Consider the following 21740-nt stretch of genomic DNA (forward strand, 5'->3'; position numbering starts at 1 on the left):
AATCTCTTTTTACAAAAAAGATTATTCACTTAACTAGCCATAATTGCTTCGCTTGGTAAACAGAACGACGAATGGTCGAATGAAACGTATGGATCACAAAACGAATGTCATTCAGTTGCACAACTCAGAACAAAAACGAAAAATACGAACAAACCAGTTAGAGGTGGAAGTTTAATCCTGGTCCCGGGTATCGGTCATTTTTGTCTGAAGGACAAACCACAGTCCAGCATCCAGCAATCCGGGACAGAGAGTCAGGGACTCCCGGGGAATTCTGTGAGCTCTTCATGGATGGTTTTAATATGTTCTCGAGGGTGATTCAATTACGTGGACTGCTCCTGTCTCAGTTACGTGGCTGCTGATGTTGCAGCTCTTTGGCTCTGCAGCTTCTGATGGCACTGAGCAAATATGATACACGGAACAAAATTATGGGAACGTTTTGGGTGGATGTATTGTAATATTAAACTTGAAATATAGCTAACCAAACCTCAAAATAACATTTTATTTTAATGGGTAATGTTATAAAAGACTTTAGAAGGAATTAAATTTTTTTTAGGAATTGTATTTTAAATTTTTTTTAAATTTAAAATAATATGTTCCATACAATTATAAAAAATTGTTAACCTATTTAATATATTCAACATTTAATTCTGTGGATAAGAAATAAATTTTAAATACATTTTGATAATTTATTTTAAAATATTCCAATATGAAACTAAAAAAATAATAAATTTCTCTCTGTTCAATTACGTGGGACAGGTGGAGTCAACCGTCTTTGTTGTTTTTAATGAGCAGCGACGGGGAGATGCAGGCGAAAGGGAGACAGAAATATAGTGAGAGAGGGAATGCAAGTGGAGGAGGGTCAGAGTCAAGTGCAGTCGAAGGGGTTTTTGAGGGGGTCAACAACACTGTGGCTTACCAGACTAACCGCAAAATCGCTTTTGCTTGCCTCTGACAGATGTCCCTGAGTCAACACTCCTTCTTCCTCTCTTTTCACTCCGTATATCCTGGTCTTTAAAGGATTTCTTGCCAAAAAGTTTTCGTTTAAGTGAAAATCATGTTTGTCCTCGTTATCCGTTGGTCACGTTTGTCTATTATTTTGAAATTTCCCCAGGCTGCGCTTTGCCAGTAATATTTTTATAATGCCCCTTTTGGTTTGTCCGACAATTTGTGTGAGTATTATGCTGTGATGAATGATAATAAATATTATGTACTTTATGTCAGTTGAAGAAGTGCTCTTGAAGCAAATTTCTATCATTGAAGGAAATGGAAATGTTCTCCTCAAGTTGAGAACCGTTTCTTATTGTTGTTTGCATTATAAAGCAATTTCCAGAAACCCCAGCGGTCTTGCAGGAAAAAAAATGATCTGAAAACTCATATTAATAATACCTCTTCTTTTAAATAAATAATATTTTTATATTTCAAATTTAATTTGTACTCTGGTGAGGCATTTATAGTTTTTATAATTTATATAAACTAATTACCTTTTGTCTGTAACCTTTTCTTTCTGTGTAGAGATCGTTTGATGCGCTTATATCCAGTCCTATTTAAATTGAATGTCTCAATTCTCATCTAATTATCCCATTGTGTCAGTGCCCGAGTGTTCTGTGTGATTTATGCCACTTGAGAGAACAGATAAAATAGATCAACGCCCGAAAAATTTGAGGCGGAATAAGAGGGGCTCTCCCGCAATGGATAATTACAAAAACAGAGGGGCAAATAAAAATTATATTGTTCGGAGGCTCAATGGATGCCCGCACTCTGCCACTTAGCTAATGAAAAGAAAGAACCCCTAAGAGAAAGGCGAACGGAGATGGCAATGAGGAATGGGGCGTGCGGCATGCTAAGTGTAATGGAATTTTTTTCCACTAGGCCAACTGCTCTGCTCCCATCCTCTAATCAAACTGAGGTCTAATTGAGGCCGGCTCGCTCGATTTGCCCCTTTTCCCCATCCCCTAACTGACTGGCCAACATTCCGCTTCCTCTTTATCAGCATCCAAGGAATACGGCCGCATTGTGAGCAGTTTACGGCAGCTCAGTTTAACATTCGCTTTTATGGCATTTTGATAGCTGCAACATCTTCTCTAATAACTGCCCCAGTCGATGGACAATGGGCTGCGAACAGCAGTCCTCAATTAAATAAATCGATAACTGTTTGCCGAAAATAAATGCTTCTTTATGGCCATTTGATTGCTCATATAAACGCCAATTGAATTTGTACAACAATCAATTGGAATGATTGATTTCATGCGCCTGACGTGCAATATTAGAATGTTTTGCTGGCAGTGAAATAATAGTCATAATAAATCAAAACGTTATTAATCAATTCTTGTGAAATTGATGCAAAAATCAAAGAAATTAAACAAATATTTGTATTTTCCTAGAAGTTTAGGTATATGTGTTTAGTTTTATTCTTATTTATAAACAAACCATATAAAATGGGTGATAGTAAAAGCAGTAAAACAAAATCCATATTTCTGTTGCCGCTGGTGTTCAATTACAAATTTAAATATAATAAGGCATTATTATTTATTAACAAAAAACATAAAATGGTAGAAAGTACAAAAAGTGAAATAAAATCAGTATTTCCGTTGCATATATTAAATTTAAAATTTAAATAAAATAAAAACATTTTTTTGTTTAATTTGTAATAATAACCTCTACTTTTTTATGAAAAAAAAAAACTGTTATGCATATTTAGCATTCAGAGTTCCAATGCCCACTGTATATTGCAACATTGTGCCCTTGTCACGTCTGCCTCAACTATGGAAGCGTGTGTGCCATGCCAACGAAAGTGTTGTCCGCTCCTCAACATTATGGGAAGTGGGTGGAAGGGGGTGGACTGCGGGAAGGAAGGCTGTTTAACTGCGCCTAAAATCCCTGGAATGTGCCACTGCAGCACTCCCCCTCCGCAGATCTGGTTGGGTGGCACCTGCGTTGATTACACAATTGGGGGAGCCGAGACATTGTAGGCAGACATGCCACCGAAAGATGATGTTCTTGCAAAAGATCCTGTTCGTTCTGTCGTCGCTGTAACTATTTTTACTGCGATTTTCATGCTCTGCTGGCTTCTTGAAGAAGGTCTTACTTTCATCGTTTATTGCATGGAAAAGTTTTGCAATAATTTTTTATTTACTTGGCTTCGCCCCGCTCTTAACCCACCAGTAGTATTTTTATTGCATCGCAGTGAGCCTGCGAAATGGGAAATAGTAGTTGAGGCAACAATTTTCTTTAGCCCCCAGAAACTTTGCCACTTAAAATATGCGTAGCTTCAACGTTTCCCTAAACCCAACTCTTCTGGCTGGCTAATCACTTGGAGCGTTTTTTGCTGCCAATGTCAAAGCAATAAAAAGAGGACCTCAAAGACCAAAAGTGGAGTCACGTTTTAAAAGTCATCAGCCAGGAGCTCCACAAGTGCCTCAAAGTGCTGGCCACCTCAAAGGTTCGGAGGAAGTGCTTTCGCAAAGAGCGGGCAGATAAAGTGAATAAGGAATTGTTCGGCTGAGAGGATAAAGTGGATATCTTCGTCGCAAAAACATTGTCGCCTGGCAATCACTTCAGGCGAAGTAGCTACACAATTCGAGCTGAGTAGCTGGGTAAATAAATTGGTTGTTCTACATGGCGTGTGTGTAATATGCGGTTAAACATTGTGTATACGCCGGGTTTCCGCACAAAAGACGAATCGGGGGTAAAGCTCTGTCAACAGCATAATGAAATCACCACAAATCAAACTGTGTACTAATCCTGGGCCGCACAATTTTGACTAAAATAAAATCGAAGCGCCATAGACAAAATTAAAATAAGATAAAACAATCCAAAATATCGTGTTTTTTGTTTTCATTTATGAATATTTTTGGACAAACTATTAGAGAGCTTAATATTGAGGTATAAATTCTGTTCTAGTGTTACATAAAATAAAATAAAAATGTATAAAATTAAAAATGAATATGTTTTTATATCAAATCATTTTTTTCCTTTTTTATCTTTGCTTTGAAATGAAGCTACAAATTGAATTTCTAATTTTGTTTTAGTGCTTTAAATATTACAACAGCCTCTCTAATTTATAAGGCACAGTCTTCCGTACACTCTATGCCAAAGTGTTTAAAAATGAATAGAAATCATCGATTGATTGCTGTTTGCTGTGGTTGTCGCTAGAGTTTTTAGTGCTGCAGCAAATGCATTCATTGTCCTCGGGTACGACAAGTACATGACAATGACAGACACGACAAGCCACAACACATCCACGCCCTACATCCTTCCTTCCTTCCGTCCTGACATCCTTCCTTCCTGCCCAGAAACAAGCAAAATGAATTTGCAGTCTTAGGAGTTGGGAAATCAATGGGAGACAAAAAGAAAATCATTTAAAGCCTGGTTGTTCGGCTCCACTCAACTGGCAGTAACTGAACCAACAACAACCATGTCAGCTAAAGAAGATTGATGATCGCTTACATATAAATCATAGTGCATCAGATAGCAGGGGATAGAGGCTGCTCCAATAATATAACTTTTGCCACAACTAGAAAATTGTGTTTATAAACATTTATGAAGGAAATTTTCAACATCCAGAGGGAGATTGAAAAGGATGCGAGGCCCACAATTGTGATGATGATGATGATGCAGGCTAGGGAAAGCATGAAAAGGCATCAAGTGCTTTAAGTTATTGACTCAAACCCTAACCCGAAACTTGAGCACAACATGAACCTATGGAAGGATAAAGTTGGCAGACTGCAAAATAATGCTGCCATAGAAAAGTTTGCATTGTCTGTGCACATTTTTTAGTTTTGCATACTTTTTATTTTAATCAGCAAGTTCGACATTATAAACCTACATTTTGTATACACTATTGATCTTGATTTGTAAAATCTTTGTTCCTAAAATAGAATTGAAATTTTATTATGTTCCCCTAATTTTAATTAACTTATTATTTATCAAGCACATTAAAATATAATTTTCAAAAATCGCTTATTGTACTTCAAGTTCATTTTAAGCTAATAAGGAAATGGTGTTATTTTTTTATTTTGAATAAAAAGGTGTTGAAGTCCTTATTGTTTCCTTAGCTCTACTTCTCAAGTTTTGCCTCATTAATGCAAGTTTGGCCTTTAGGCAACCAAAAAACATAGCAATAAAATGCGAGAAAAATTGCTAGTGCGAGTGCGAAGTGAAGGCAAAGGGGAGCTCTTTTAAATATTTGCTTCAAAGTTTTTCCTCGAATGCAAAGAGAAAGTTTTCCAGCCCTTTTGCTGGATGCCTCCTTCTCGCAGTTCTCCCATTTTGGTCCCTCGACAAGCGTTGATGATGCTGCAACTTTTTATGGTCCATCCGGATGCGAAATAATATCTCAATTTTCGGGCGAAGTGAGCAAAGGGAAACTAGATAGTCTTCTAGAAAGTCAAGTAGTCTGGCTTATTATTTTTATGAAAAATGCTAAATATATGCAGGTGAGCTTTCCAGATAGAAATCCCCATTCCTACTAACTCATAACTGCTTACCAAAAAACTTTATCGATAGAAAAAGTTCATGGTAAATTTTTAGTGCTCCCAAAAAACAATTAAATTTAATAAACGAAACACTCATTTACAACTTTGTGTGGTTACAGACAAATCAAATTGCTGGCCCAGCTGAAGTAAAGTTGGGGTTAAAGTTTTATTTTACTTTTCGCTTCTAAGTGTTTTGGCTTTTAGCAGTGCCCTGGCTCAGCCTCCATTTTCTCCATTTGGCCGGGCAGAAAGCACGTAATAAACTCGATTTAAGTGCCGAAAACATACGGCCACAGACAACAAACCGAGCGAGCAAACCGAAACCAAAAACGCCGGCAAAGTCCAATGTCCACGACAAACAAGCCAAAACCGGACACGGCTATCTGGCCCAAAGCTATCCCAAATTTCCTCCCTCCCACTGCCAACCTGCTCAAACATGCAGAGATGGCAGCGAACTATTCTGCAAAAAAATTAACCCAAAATGGAAACAAATGGCAAAAGGCAGAAATGGTTAGAAAGCAACCGAATTGTTTTTTCCATTTTCTTTTAAAATTAAACTTATTCTAGTTCTAATTTTCTACTTCCCTAGCTAAGATTATGACAATTTTTAAATTTTCTAATCAGAATGCAAAAGCTGATCCATAAAAGGCTGAATTGGCATCTCTTTGGGGGAAATGTGGACTTTGTTTGGCCTGTTATGGCCTGCAAACTCGATCGTCCTTCCTTCCATCCCCTTTCACAGGCGCAATTCAAAACCAATTCCCGTATGCATTTAAAGTACATTTATGTCAATCACGCTCATTATGCGCACTTCAGTGCATTAAATTATGCATAGGGACGTGGAGAGGCGAGCATGCAAGGATATCGCATCAGATTGCGCTGTCGATATAAATGAAAATTGAGACCGCAGTACAAGGAAGTTGAATTGCCAGCGGAAGCCGCCATATTTGTGTATGTACGGCCAGATGCTGACCGGCACCGCAGCGGGGGAAAAGCCGACAGGATGCAGCTCAGGCTTCCTGTTTCCTCCGGGCCCTACGGTTTGCCTTTGACCATGCCCAAGCGGAAATCTGTACCGCCCACAATTCTCTTTGTCACCTTTTTCATGTTTTTTACGCCTGAGAAAGCGACTATTATTAAATGCATTTTCAACAGCATGTCGATAAATTTAGCACAGTTTAGCACAATTTAATTATATTACACGAAGAAAAAGGAGGAAAATTACACACCTTCTACTTCTTATTACATAATTTATCAAAATTTATTATATTTATTTTAATTTTTTTGTATCAAACATTTTTTAAGTGTTATTTCCTCACTTCAATATCCTTTTCATGTTTTATTAAACGTTGCCTTGGAGCCGCTCATTAAAAGTAACTGCAAAAATGTTGTGACATCAATAAAAAATCTTCCCAGGGCGTTGTGCAAATTTTCACAAAGTTATCCATTAAAGGCGTAAGAAGATGAAAAGCTGGCGAAAGGCATTGAGACGGGGTGTTGGCGGAAGTAAAAGTGATGTGTGAACTGCAAATTGCACGAGCTGACAACGGAAATTCGTCGGCTTCTGGCAGTGAAAATGTTTACGATTATTCATGGACTCAATTCGGAGTGAAGGATGCTCGAGGGTTTTGGGAGGGAAGTTAAACATTCAATCGTTAAGTTTGTCCTGAATTTGAGGGGAAATTATATTGCCTATACTGAGATCTGGCAACATTTTAAGCACATTTGTGTCCGTGGATAAGAATGCAAAATTCCTTGGGAAATGTTCCAAATTCCAAATAGTAGGTATAGTGTATACTTCATTTAAGGGACGTGCGGTAACTTATAAATTACAATTACTCAATAAATTGTAAAATAATACTGAAAATGTAATAACATTTAATAGAATCCTCTTTATAAATGTCAAAACCAATCTGACCTTTCCATTCCGTAATAAACACCAATAGTCCTTAATTATGAGCGCAGCCTCGTTGCAGCTGGAAGTTCAGGCAGCACAAAATCCCTGAAATCTCTGGCACATTGCTCAGCTGACAACTGCCGCCGCTCCCCTCAAACAACAAGAGACAGCAACAATCACGGAAAATTGTGTGTTGCATACCCCTCAGGCGTGGCACGTACTCCTGCCAACTGTCAACGCGTCATTCAGCGCGCTAATTAAGTGAAAAACTATGTTACACACAGACAACCAACGCGCACAAACACACATCTTTTTGACCCAAAAAGCAAACAAAAACATGAGTAAAAAAACAAGATGGAAAGTTTTATAAAGGGTCACGACATTAAGATACCTGGTGTTCAGTGTGCTTTATTGGTCATGATAATAAAATGCGATATTATCAGCCTATATCCTATTTGTTTAGATGTTCTACTTATTACACTGAAAAATCTATCGATAACATGTTTCAATTAACTACAAAAACTTTTAACGCGATACATATTAAAATCAAGGTAAATCATATCAAATAAAAACACCTCTTAACGAGGTAAAAAACTAGTGACGATCGCGCCTTCAACATACAAAAGTTCTGATATCAACATTTGTGACGAAAAATTATTACACTCGTCATTAAATAGACTTTCTTTTTAACTATTACATTTATAAATTGCATATAAATTATAAATTGCATATGAAGGGCGTTTATAGCATTTAAAAATACCTTTCAAACGAGATGCAGCACAAGTCTGTAGCTTTAGTAGTATATAAGTTACGGAATTCCGAATTTTAGCTATTTATAGCTGTTTTCCCGCTAAACTAGCGAGTTTTTCCAAAAGTGGTGGAACAAAAGTTTTTTATATCGATGTGATGAACGTCATATCAAATTTTCAAAACTTAAAAAACATGTTTTGGACAAACTGACAAACTGACAAACTGACAAACAGAATGAAATTTTCATTTTGGGAAGACGAAGAAAATCTTATTTTGGCTATAACTTTTGAACGGAGCGTCGGATTTTGACATATGACCCCTCATTCGACGGGTATTTTCAAAAGGAATACAAATAAAACATTGCGAGGGGGCATTTATCCCCACCGGCCCCAACAGCTCCAAATTTCGAAATTTTCACTTTTTTACTTTCACCGCTCTCTCTCCCAAGCCAATTGATTTTCTTAAAGTCTTGGTATGCAATCCTGTTAGTTTTCGCTATACCTTTCGATAGGTGTATCATTCATTATGATCGGACCATCACAGTAGATTTTCATTTCTTCGTGTATATATAGTAGTCGCCTTCGCACACTCTCCTGGTGCGCTTCGTCACTACATGGACTGCCGTCCATAGTGATATTCAATTTCACTTTGCGTTTTAAGGCTTTTTTTTAAGTTTCTGAATTGTAACATTTTTTTTTTTTTTTTTTTACAAAATATTACCAATGTATTTAGAGCTTGAAATTCTTTCTTGAAAATATAGGAATAATATAAAAATCGAAGTATCCAATGAACACATAGAATAGATGTTTCCCTGCAAATATACCCATTACAGTACTGGGTGAGAAATGCGCGCAAAGTTGTTGACAAACAGAGAGGGCAGAGGATGGGAGGAGTAAAGCTGAACTGGATCTGAATCCGAAACTTTCTGCTTTCCGTGTGCGCCCACATAATTCGCAACAGCGACAGATGCAAATTTCCCTTCGAGCCCAAAAGGCGCTTAACCCGTTTTCCTGTTGATGGAAAAACAAGCGGAGATTCAGGGCAGAGGTCGGGTGGCTCGAAAGCAGAGCAGATAGCTAGGACAAAGAGCTTTAAGGCTCAAGTAATAGGGCTGCGTTAAAGACCGATTGAATTTAAGGGACCTCTCCGAAAAAATAAAAGAAGTTGGAAACTAAAGCGTTGGCACGTCCTGCCAGCCAAGAGTCAATTAAAATTTCTATTTGATTTGGCAAATGTCAGTGGCAGGCAGCCGACGGCAGACAATTCGGGAAGGGCCAGGACCTGAAACACAGACAGGACTCACCAGCCACCCACCCATTCAACTAGCCAGAGAAGTACATGCTCCATCCCATTCTGCTGACCAACTGCCAGCAGCAGTCCAGTCAGATAAGAGCAACTCGAAATTGGCTACAGGTAGACAGAGTAAACACAGGATAACGTCTCTCAATGTTCTCGAAAGGAATTTCGCAGGAATTGCTATATAACAAAAATTATCTTTAATTAAGCGACTTTCTATGTACCCAAGATTTAATATAGAAAAATTCCTAACTTAACTTATAGAAAGTATTTTTTATGGACTTCCAGTTAGCTCAATATTAATAAAAACTAATTTAAGCTGAATTAAGAGCTTTTAAAGAAATACATAAAATGAAAGTAATTGGAAAGACATTTTAATTGCTTTCGAATTTATTACATTTGAGGATGACTGTTTATGTCTTCATTTTGCATCTATCTTTGTCGTCTTTTAATAAGCAATGTCAAAAGTTTATTAAGATTTCATTATGAGTTTTCAATTTGCAACATAACTTTTTGCCTCAAAATGCAACTGAATTCAAAAGAGTCTTCTGTGGAACATCCTTAAACAAACGATTGGCATGACTACGCTGTCAGGTAAACGAACTCAATGGCCAAGGCAACCAGGGCAAAAGATAAGCTGAAGGGAAAATAAACTGAAATTGAGTGCATCCCCCATGCCACTGGTGAAGTTGGCTCACAAACTGCACCGTCAATCCTTTATTTTGATTTTTATGTTGAGCTAGCACTAAACCTCAATATGAACTAAATCAAAAAGAGGCGTAAAACTAATTTCGAACAGTGCAAAAACGGCTAAACGAAATTGCAGCGCTCTATAATTTATGGGGTCATGCTAGAATACCGGCATAAATACATAAAAAAGCACTATAACAAAAGCGAAATAGCTGGCGAAATTTATGACTTGCGGTTGCTACCTGGCATACTACACACCTGTGTGTATGAGTTCGCGATAAAAACTTTCTCCGCTGCAATACGTGAGTATTTGCTACGAAAAGTATGCTACAATAAAGTTTATTCCGACGGATATAAACTACGATATTTGCAGATCGCTGCTGCTAAGCCCTTGTACTGCGTTGAGCTGCAAGCATTATTCGTGGGGAATTAAATATAAATTAATTCGGTGTTAGCTTTCTGCTGAGTTATAATTTATTACGCGCTGAATTTATTACAATAAAAAACTTTTTAGTTGCTGTGAACTGTAAAAAAGCCACGACTAACTAAGGAAATAAATTCAATTTATTAAGCACAAACTATTTAATTAAATGGGTTATGGAAAAATCTGACTAATTTCATTTTCATGGCACCATAATAATTTTTTGTGGCTAACCGTAACCATTTACTATTTACTATTGGTTTACTATTACAATCAGGGGTGTCACAGAAATCTCTTCCAACCGAAGACGGTTGGATTTTGCATTGATGCACGTAAGAACTTTAACGGATTTCGGTTGGAAATAATTTCTGTGACACCCCCGAATACTTTATAATCAAGAATATTTTTGCTCTAGCTTTTAAGGATGGAAATAACCGAAACTTCGAAATTTCTGATTGGATCCTGTTTCAATAAATATCGTGGATCATATGTCTGCACAGAGGGTTGATCTTGTTTCGTAAATATATGAAGCAGGCATTATTTATTGAATATTAGGAGTATTTTCCAAAAAAGCTCATTATTTTTTTTAAGCTTCTTACATTATGTCCACTAGCATTTTCTGGTAAATTATAAGTATATCTTATTTTCTACCATTTCCAAGGAACAACATTTAATTCTGTTAAAATGGTATGTGCTTGAACTGACAGTTTATCTATCCTTCTTGTCTAAAGTAAGCACATTTAAATAATAGAAGTCGACTAGAAGGACATTTTCAAGTCAGTCTGTGTTAAATAAGGAGGGAACCATCTCTCTTTTTTTTATAATATTTAAATGCCATTAAGATGAATGTAATGTAGCAGGGAAAGAAAAAAATATGCAAAGTATGTTGGTTTTGTTTATTTATTATTAGTTTGGCTGCTGTTTAAATGAGTTGCAAAGCTGCATTCAGATTCGGGGAGTGTTTGGCGCTTTAGGCCACCTTTGTGGATGGCGCTGAAGTCGGCTTGCTGGCGGCTGCTTTGTTCTTCTGGCCCTGGCGTCTGCTCTTCGAGCCCGTTCGCCGCTTGTTGCCGCTGCGCTTTGACGGGGAGCGTCTGCGTTGGCCGCGACGACCGCGCTTTCCCTTGCCGCCGCACCGGCGATTTCCCCGCCTGCGGTTCTTGCGGCCACGCCCCTTGCGTCCGCCCCTTCCGTTCCGCCTGCCACCTCGCCGGCGATTACGTGCCTCAGCACGGGGCAGTTCGATTTCCTGTTCCAATTCCTCCTCGGCCTCGTCCTCGGCACCCTCGAGATCCTGGAGTTCATCGTTGTGCTCCTCCTCTTCCGCCACTTCGGTCTTTGTCTTGGTGGGAGTAGAGTTGGCGGTCAGCTTTTTCGAATCCACTTTTTTCTTCTCCTCTTCAGCCTTGGTCTCCTCGTCTTCATCCTCCTCTTCACCGTCCCTGGTTTCGTCCCCATCCTCCTCCTCTTCGCCATCCCCATCGTTGGCTAGATCCTCTTCGTGCTCCAGTATGTCATCGCCATCCTCGTCGTCCTCCTGAACGGCATAATACCTGGCATTCAGGCGCTGCAGACGACTCAGCTGCTCCGGACCGGGTCTCGCCTGGAGGGTGGTCCTTCGAGGCTTGGCCAGGGTGCCAGTTCCAATGCTGAGCAGTGCCACAAGGGCAACGAACAAGAGCCACTTCAATGACATGACTGCTGGATGCGTTATGTTGCTGCACTATCCCGAAACCTTGGCTTTTATGGGGACTCAAAGTTCAGCTTTTCGGCGGCTGTGTAAACGGGTCTTTGTTTGACTTTGGAAAGTGGGTCTTATGGTTCCGAAAATGCTGCTTTCAGGAAGCTCGAAACGAAACACATCCGACACCCTCTTATTGGAAGCACTAAGCAAATTTAAATTAGTTTTTTATTGTTTACGAAATGTTTGAAACAGCTTCGGGACCAGGCTAATGATGCAGCGTTCCTGAGTCACGTAATCCGGCATTTGGCTTCCAACAATGTGGCTCCGTTGTTAATGTTTAATTGTAGGCACGTACTGGGGCTACAACAACTGCATAAACATTGAAATTATCTGGCATTTTCAGGGAAGAGAATGGAACAGCATCAGGCTTTTCGGTGGGTGGGTGGTTAGTGGGTTGGTAAGGTGGCGTTAACACGTCTCCACTCTGCATATTAAATGGAAAAATAATTTGGCAACCTATTGGTAACAGCTGTGGATCAAGTGATTGAAAATATTATTATTCGGGAATAATTTATGTGAGCGTGCGTTGATTGTGAACTCGATTAGAATAATGCGGAATAATCAAAGATAGCAACTGTTCTTCGAAATTATGGAAAATTTGTTAAAATTTTTGGTTTTAGTACACGCAAAAAAACGCGCTGGGATCAAATCGATATGCGCATGATAAATTTCTGGTATTTATACCAGATGGTATGGCACATATCAAGTCTAAATTGATTCCACATAATATCAAATTGATCTTAGGTTTTTTTTGGGTGTATCTATTTATTAATTTACCTTACTATTTTATATTTAGGGTCCAACTTATGTATCTTAAGCTCTTTTAATTAATCGGCTAATGGCTGCTAAAGTGAAAGCTTCAACCATATCGATGGGAAAGACAGCTCTTTGGCAACAATGGAACTTTTAGTGATTACCATAATTGCTTCGATTCCACACACCTCCTTACATTCATTAAAATTCTAGCTTGTCAGAGAGGCAAATGATTGAATGGCTGCCTCCATTTCCTCGTTTCCTCTTTCCTTATCGCCCTGAGTGACCATTATTCCGTCATCTATCCCATTGCAGGTCCCTGCCCAGCCTCGTACTTCACATGCAACGATGGATTCTGCATACCGATGCGATGGAAATGCGACTCCAAGGCCGATTGTCCGGACATGTCCGATGAGGGCAGCGAGTGCGGTGAGTATTCAATATGTCCCTCGATCCGTGTAAGTCCGGGCGGAATCCCTCGGATCCACAAGAGCGGTCCTCGAAACTCCCCGCTGGGGACATTAGCAGGCGGTGATTGCTTTATTATTGGTTTGACTGTTTGGTCGGAACGCTTTTTGTGCCATTCTCTGTGTGTGTCCTGTCCGTCCTAATGACAGGTGGGCGGGCCTAAAAATTCACCGCAAATACATGGCCCAAAGTACCGGGCACATTCACCTGCTGTCCGCAGCAAATGCAATTAGTTGTCGAACCATTTTTGGCCCGACAAATCCGTTAAATGAAAGCCCTGCCATGGACCTTAAAAGCCAACTCTGGTCGACTGTCAGTGGGAAATTTAAGCGTTTGTCCTTAATTTTTTCGAGTGCTGATAAGTGGAGAAAGCCACAAGACTAAAATTAATGTGTAGACATTTTTATCTTTTTTTTTTTGTGTCGCTCAATGACAACAGCGAACTGCAACAATTGCTGCTGGCCCGGAGAGTTCTTCTGGCATTTTTAATTTAACTTTTATGGCACTGCAGCCGGAGAGAGAACGAGAACGACAACTCAGACGACAAATTGTCGGCAAATATTAATGCAACAGATTATAATAAATGTGCCTGGCACATCGTTGTCATCTACATTCGCCCAACTTCCACCCCATTCGCCTTATGTACTGGCCTCTCTCTCCGTTCGCGCAATTTCAATTAAACCGAGGCACACATACAAAGTTTATAAAGTGTTGTCATATATATAAGCCTCTTGATATATTGCATTTAAACTGGCCTCGTTACACTAGCGACAAAAAAGTTTCCTCAGATCTCCACTCCATATAAATTTTATTCAAATTTATACGCAACTTTTAAATGAGGCTTGACTTAAATGGACTCTCGGGATTTAAAAACTGTGAATATTTGAGCTTTGGCAATATTTTAGTTGCCACTTTGGAGGGAGGTTTTTGGTGGGGGAAGAGAACTACCAAGGAACATTTAAAATGCAAATTCATGTGAACTTTACTTAAACTTGTAATTTAAAAATAGAACGTTTTCAAAAATACAAAAGATTATAGACGAATAACTTTTCTTTCTTTTTCTCTATATCTCTTCACATAATCTTTAACTTTTCTCACCATTTTTGCTTTGCTCATATTTATTTATTTACCATTTTCGAGTGTATCAGTTTTTACGATGTCTCTTTTCTCATTTCCCTGGAAATGGAATGTGCATGGGAAGAGCAGACATTACGGGCAATATTATAATATTTTCCTGTTTTCCTAGAGTCATACATTTGTGCTCCTTGTGAGCATTTCAGAGATGCAAATTGTTTGACACAAATAAAAGGAAAATGTGCAAAGAAGAATTCAAATAACGCGTTGTATTCTCCCCGCAATGGAGGTTCCAAATCAAAGGCAGCAATGACAATGCCTTGACAGCGCCTGGGTGGCATGGGTGATCCGTGGGATACTCCAATGGCTGGGGCACATGGAGCGCCATCCGACCGACATGCGCGACTATAACCATAAAAGCCACATTGGCGACACATGGGAACGGCCAAAAATATTTTGCTTGCCAAGAGGTTAAACTCCAGAGACAAGCATTGGACGTGTCCATGTCTCCTCCGTCTGCCGTGCTTCCGTATTCCTGAACTCCCATATTCCCGTATTCGCGTGGCAATTTGCATGGCGCTGGCGGAAGGCAACACGGATATAATACGTAATAAGCCCAAGGGCATGCAGTCACGGGGTCCAGAGTAAAGTTTACATTTTTTATTTTCGCCCTGAACGCGAAGAGCACGGAGTAAACGGGTCGAAAACGAAACCGGGGCCAGAAATTCTGTCAAGGGAGCCGTGGAGTCGGTGTCGAGGGATGCGCTGACCATCGCCAAAATGGAGAAGGGAGTGATGCAAACTGGATCCCGGCATTTATTTAATCAACTCTGGCCCTCGAAAATGGTCAAAAATGATGTTGCCGGCCAATTGTTAAACATTTTCAAGGGCCGCGGGGAGTTCAACTAACTGGAAGCAAAGTCAACTCAAAAAATTAACGTTCCATTTAGCCAAGCGTATTTGTCACAGCTCTTTTTTTTGTTTCGTGGCCTTTCAAGGGTTGGCCATTGTCACCCCCTAAAATGAGAATAGAACGCATTCACTTTAATAAAAGTCGAGCTAATTGGGTAATGACCATGAAGAGGAGAAGGAGTAGAGGGAAACTAGGGGTTTTAGTCCATATTACAAAGCTGCGTACCAGATGGTCGCCAACCCAATTTGTTTCCTTTAAAAATGAATGTATTCCGAGGGAAAAATCTATGTATTATTTACAGATAAGGGTACAAAAAACCTTCAAATTTGAATTTCCCAAAATAACAGTTTATAGTTTGAAAAGTTCATGGGGCTCAATATTTTCTTAATTCTTTAGGAATATAAATTTTCCCTTAAACCTGATAACCATATTGATGACACTCTCAATTTTTTCCCCCCCAACAATCCTTTCAAATTATAAGTGCCAGGATTACACAGTTATTTCTAGGATTTTCCACTTAAAGTGGAAGTTCAAACTTTTATATCTGCCGAAAGTTGGCCACGACTGCCCTTGTTTGCGTGTTATTTACGATATCTCGCGAAATAATTCAGCGATTTGTACGAACAACAGCAGAAGCAACTTTTTGTTGGCCGAAAAGCGAACCAACAAACCAACAAACCAGCGAACCAGCCCCAAGACCACTAACAAACCCCACCATAAATCTTCATTTCGGTTATTGTTATTGTACGGGAGGAGTGGAGTGGAGTGGAGTGTAGAGTGTACTCAGTTCTGGTTCTGTTCTGTTCCGTTCTCCTTTCCAGTCGGAGCGCCCAAGTGCAACGAGGGACAGTTTCGGTGCGGGGTTAGCCGCCACTGCATCCCAAACAATTGGCTCTGCGACGGGGAGTTCGACTGCGGCAAGGGCGACACATCCGACGAACTGAACTGTAAGTAAGCCGCGGGCCTTGGCAACGCCACCCACCAACCCACTGACCCCACCCATCGCCTTATTTCCCTTTTGATCAGGTCCGAATGGCGCTACGCCCAAGTGCCGCGCCTTCGAGGGCCAGTGCCGCAACGGCGACTGCCTGGAGTTGTCCCGCTTCTGCGATGGCCGCTGGGACTGTGATAACGATGAGCTGCAATGTGGTAAGTGAGTGCAGCTGACCGAAACGGCTAATTGGCCCGCCGCAAGCCAACTCAATCGCTTGCTGCTGGCCAATACGGCTAAGCTGAAGCAATATAGATTGCCTGGGTCTTCCGAAAATGTCTTTAAAAGACAATTCTTAGATCTGAAACCTCTGAAGCTTAACTAAACTACTCAAATAAATAATAAATAATTTAATATTACTAAAACAAAATTGAAATTCACAATTTACAGCTATTCATTGTTTTGGAAAAAATTTAATGCAAAACTCCATTTAATTGATTATTTTCTTTACACACAAAAAAAAAACCACGCCGGGGTCAAACCGATATGCGCATGGTCAATTTCTGGTTATTATATCCATATCGTTTTTACCGTGCAAGACCGATTTCTCTTTCGGAGATTCTCTAACTTCGAAAAAGAGAGCAATAAGCAATAAGGCGACTTAAATAACTAGTTCTCATAAGTCATAATTGATACCGCATAACATCAAATCGATGATCGATTCATATCAAGTTTTATTTGGGTGTAATGCATTAATGGTTTTTGAAATTTTATAAAGCGTAACAGAATTGTTTATTAATAGGTACATAAACAATATAAATTAGTTTCTAAACCATTTAATATACTTAGTTATTATTTTTCTATCTTTTCTAAATTATATAGTTTTTGTTAATGAAATGAAATCTTGAAATAATATCAATTAATTTATATAAACCCATTTTTATCGCCACCTTTAAACAGATAAGCAGAACGCTGCCTGCGCTGCGCTGAACTGCAGCTACAACTGCAAACTGACCCCGCAGGGGGCACGTTGCTACTGCCCCAAGGATCAGGTGCCAGAGTCGTCGAACTCCACCCGCTGCGTGGACTACGACGAGTGCTCCGAGCCGGGCACCTGTGACCAGGTGTGCCGTAATACGCCGGGCTCCTACGAGTGCTCCTGCGTCTCGGGCTATGCGAAGACCAAGGGCAGCCGCTGCCGGGCCATCAATGGTAAGGGCCACGGAAAAACATCGCAGACCCAGATACACAGACGGCTAATCCCTCTCAATTTATAGTACCACCAACGGAGCCGGCCACGCTGACTTTTCTTTCGCAGGACGGCATACGGCGCATTGGAACCAGTGGCGAAGTCATTGGTCTCGCTGGGGAAAAGGATAATGATAAAGTTACGGATAAGGACACAGATACAGATGGCAATGAGGGCAACGAGGAACAACTGCTGCTCACGCAACCCGTTCGCTTCGTCCACGCCTTCGATGTGTGGCATCGGAATCGCACCCTCTGCGCCCTGCACTTCAGCTGGCACGAGCTGCAAATGCGGTGCCAGCGCATCGATGACGCCCAGGTCAACTGGACACTGCCCTTCTCGTCGTTCGTCTCGCCGCAGCAGTGTGAGTGACCGATTAACTTGACCCCGATTGGGGTCCTTTAAGGGGGTGTCCCATTTGCAATGTTTAATGGTGACCATGCTTAAAAATTGGAGTATAGCATTCTATTCGAAATTTTATTCAAACTACAATCCAAATATATTTTTTTGAAATTTATTTTCAACATTAGATCTTACTAAAAAATGTTGATAAAATATTTGGATTTTTTAGATAGAAAGATGGAAATCTTCGCTGTTCAAAAATCTCGATTTCAAGCATCTAGAGTTCTCAAAATATCGATGTTAAAATCTAAGTTCCCTACCAATTTGCATTGTTTGTCTGAAACTCTTTTTTCTTCACAGTTTTCACAGAGCTTCGCCTGGACTGGCTGTCGGGTAATTGGTATTTGGTTAGCGAGGACGATGGCCTGGTCTATCTGTGCACGAACGTGATGGCGAACTGCCGCGTAATATTGCAGCAGGTGGATCCGTTGTCCTCGCTGGCCCTGGACCCCACCAAGGGCTATATGTTCTACACGGACTGGACGCCCAGTTTGTCGCGTTCGCTGCTCGATGGCAGCAATCGCACTGTTTTGGTCACCGACCAAGTTTATCACCCGAGCAGCGTCACCTTGGACCTGGCCAATGAGTTGGTGTATTGGATTGATATCTACAAGGATGAGGTAGAACGTGTTAACTACGAGGGACAGAATCGTTGGACGCTCAAACGGACAACAGATGTAAGTAGTAAAAATATTTACTATTATTAAATATTAAAGTATTTTTAATTAAATTAAAAATATAAAATATATAATGAAATCTTTTCTTTCGTTAAAGAATCATTTTTATAGCATACTTTTTGGGGCTTGCGATGACTGATGACTCCTATTTCTCTTTTTATTCTAGTCCCCTGTGCCATTGAAAACCATCCATGCCGTGGAGGTCTTCGAGAACTCAATTTATTTGGCAGCCTGGATGGACAAGGCCATCGTTTCCATCGACAAATTCACGCTCAAGGCCCGCGTCCTCCATTCGAATGTGAGCCGTGGAGCCAATTTAAGAATTTTCCACCGCCAAAAGCAGCCCGAGGTGGCTCATCCGTGCCGGGACAACAACGCCGGCTGCAACCAGATCTGTGTGCCGCAATGGACGAAAGGATTCGCCAGCGCCAAATGTCTGTGCACCGCTGGTTATAAATTGCACAATCAGACGACCTGCCTGCTATCGGCCCTCGACAAGTTTCTGGTCTACAGCGACAAGCATTTGGCCAGGATCAGCGGAGTACCGCTGGACACCGAGCAAGTGCAGCAGCTAGAGCAAATTGGTGAGCAACCGGATGTGATGGTACCGGTTTACAATGTCTCGAAAGCCCTGGCCATTGATGTGAATGTGCGCGGCAAGTCGGTTTTCTACGTGGTCGCTGATTCGGATGCGAATCTGGTGGGAAATGTGGAACCATTGTGCAGCATCCGGAGTCAGTCGCTCAATGCCAGTGTCTCGCGACTGCTGACCCACGGCCTGAAAAAGATCCACGCCCTGGCCTTCGATTGGATCAACGATCACCTGTACTGGTCCACACACAGGGGCCTGCAGGTGGCTCCTTTGCGAAACCTAAGCAAGGTGCTAACCCTCAACACAGATTGCGATGCCATGTAAGTGTGGTTATTATACCCGTTACTTATATATTCTTGATCAGGATCACTAGCCGAGTCGTTTTAGCCATGTCCGTCTGTTCATCTCTCCGCCTGTCCGTCTGTCTGTCTGTATGAACGCTTAGATCTCGGAAACTACAAAAGCTAGAAAGTTGGGATTACCCACACATATTATTTGGCTTCCTATGCAGCGCAACTTTGTTTCAGCCGAGGGCCACGCCCCTTCTAACGCCCACAATCGCCTTAAACGGTTTTAAAAGGTGTCTGGCGCCCACACCTTTAAACATTTTGGAAAAGTAAAAATGCAGTTTTATTGTGTTTATTAATACCTATCGAAATGTGGAAGAAATTTTTCAAGTCGGACCATTCGTTAAAAAATTATGCCAGATCAAAGATTTATATCGCACTCCCTTTAGATGAGTAGCGGGTATCTGATACTCGGGGCAGCCGACTATAGCATCCTCTCTTGTTAATATAATGTAACATAGAAATTTATACAAATCACTTTTTTAAGGTCCCTGGAACTGGATCCCACGACCGGTCTGCTCTACTGGACGCACTGGGAGTCGCAGCCCTGCGAGGCTGGCATCTACAGCGCCTGGATGGATGGCACCCACAAGGAGCTGCTGGCCAAGAGCACCAGTGCCATGCCCATGCAATGGCCCCGCAGCCTGGACGTCGATCGTCGCACCAAAGTGCTGTACTGGTGCGACGTCCGACTGGGCACCATTGAGCTCATGAAGCTGGATGGCACCGGGCGAGAGGTGCTCTTCAAGTCGGAACAGTTTCATCCCTACTCGATGGTGCAGAACAATGGACTGATATATTGGGCTGACAACAGGAACTCCACCATTTGGCGGTTCCATGCGCATCAGGCCAACCTATCGAGCACTTTCAGCTCAACGGTGCATTTACAGAGAACTGGAAGAGCTGCAGATCTAAGGATCTTTGACATCGCCACCCAACCAATGCCCCAAACACCCAGCGCTTGTGCGCAGTCCAAGTGTCCGGGAATGTGTTTAAATACGCCGAAGGGCGCCATTTGCCGTTGTCCAGATGGGTTTACCTTAAATGGAACCGGTAGCCACTGCATCCCCCAGCTGGCTCCGTCGCCCATTCGTCCCAATTGCACTTCGGGATTCATCTGCCGCAGCACGCGACAATGCCTCGATAGCAAGGACATGTGCGATGGCTTCGACGACTGCGAAGATGGCACCGACGAGAGTTCCGATCCGAAGGGACCTTGCAATGCGATCACCTGCGACAAAACCCTTAATTTCGTGTGCAATGGTCGCTGCTATCAGCGATCGCTGCTTTGTAGCGCAATTGCCTACTGCTCGGATGGAACGGATCAAGCAAACTGCCAACTAAATACCTGCAACAGCAACGAGTTCACTTGCCACAAAAGCGGCCGCTGCATCCAGTTGACGTGGGTTAATGACGGAGTGGTTGACTGTGGACCGGATGATGATTCCGATGAGACGGCAGAGTCTGTTTTTGCCAGCAAATGCCCGGAATTCGACTGTAACAACGGTCGGTGTCGCCAGTTTGCCGATATCTGCGATGGCATCGATAATTGCGGGTAAGTTTAAATTGTATTCGTGCAAAAGTATGTAACAGGGAGAAAGAAGCGTTTCCGACCCTATAAAGTATATATATTCTCGAGTCGATATAGCCATGTCCCCCTGTCCGTCTGTCCGTCCGTATGAACGCTGAGATCTCGGAAACTACAGAAGCTAGAAGGTTGAGATTTTCCACACATATTCTTGGGCTTCCTACGAAGCGCAAGTTTATTTCAGCCGAGCGCCACGCCCCCTTTAACGCCCACAATCGCCCACTAAGAATTTTAAAATGTGTCTGGCGCCCAGATCTTTAAAGATTTCTGGGAAGTATAAATGCGATTTTGTTGTGTATATTTATACCTTTCGAAATGTAGACGACATTTTTCAAATCGGACCGTTTATTAAGAAGTTATGCGCAATCAAATAAAATTTATATATCTATCTCCCTCGCACTCGCTTTAGCCGAGTGACGGGTATTAGATAGTCGGGACACCAACCCGACTATAGCGTTCTATCTTGCTTAAATT

The 21740-nt window shown here is 41.2% G+C and overlaps 2 protein-coding genes across 3 annotated transcripts in view; one reads left to right on the plus strand and one right to left on the minus strand.

The window, feature by feature from the left end:
• Positions 1–21740, plus strand: part of LRP1 (LDL receptor protein 1) — a 65065-nt gene that overhangs the window by 29665 nt on the left and 13660 nt on the right. For both annotated transcript variants that reach the window (XM_044395788.2, XM_070213820.1), the window contains exons 2-9: positions 13341–13454; positions 16302–16427; positions 16507–16629; positions 17372–17623; positions 17689–18024; positions 18363–18739; positions 18906–19651; positions 20166–21233. In XM_044395788.2, the coding sequence (XP_044251723.2) occupies positions 13341–13454; positions 16302–16427; positions 16507–16629; positions 17372–17623; positions 17689–18024; positions 18363–18739; positions 18906–19651; positions 20166–21233 (3142 nt within the window). The remainder of the gene's footprint in view (positions 1–13340; positions 13455–16301; positions 16428–16506; positions 16630–17371; positions 17624–17688; positions 18025–18362; positions 18740–18905; positions 19652–20165; positions 21234–21740) is intronic.
• On the minus strand, positions 11421–12255 carry LOC108055088 (protein nemuri). Its single transcript, XM_017138291.3, has one exon. The coding sequence runs from the start codon at positions 12222–12224 to the stop codon at positions 11499–11501; it is 726 nt and encodes a 241-aa protein (XP_016993780.3). The 5' UTR covers positions 12225–12255; the 3' UTR covers positions 11421–11498.

Source organism: Drosophila takahashii, chromosome 2R, assembly GCF_030179915.1.
Source record: "Drosophila takahashii strain IR98-3 E-12201 chromosome 2R, DtakHiC1v2, whole genome shotgun sequence".
NCBI lineage: Eukaryota > Metazoa > Arthropoda > Insecta > Diptera > Drosophilidae > Drosophila > Drosophila takahashii.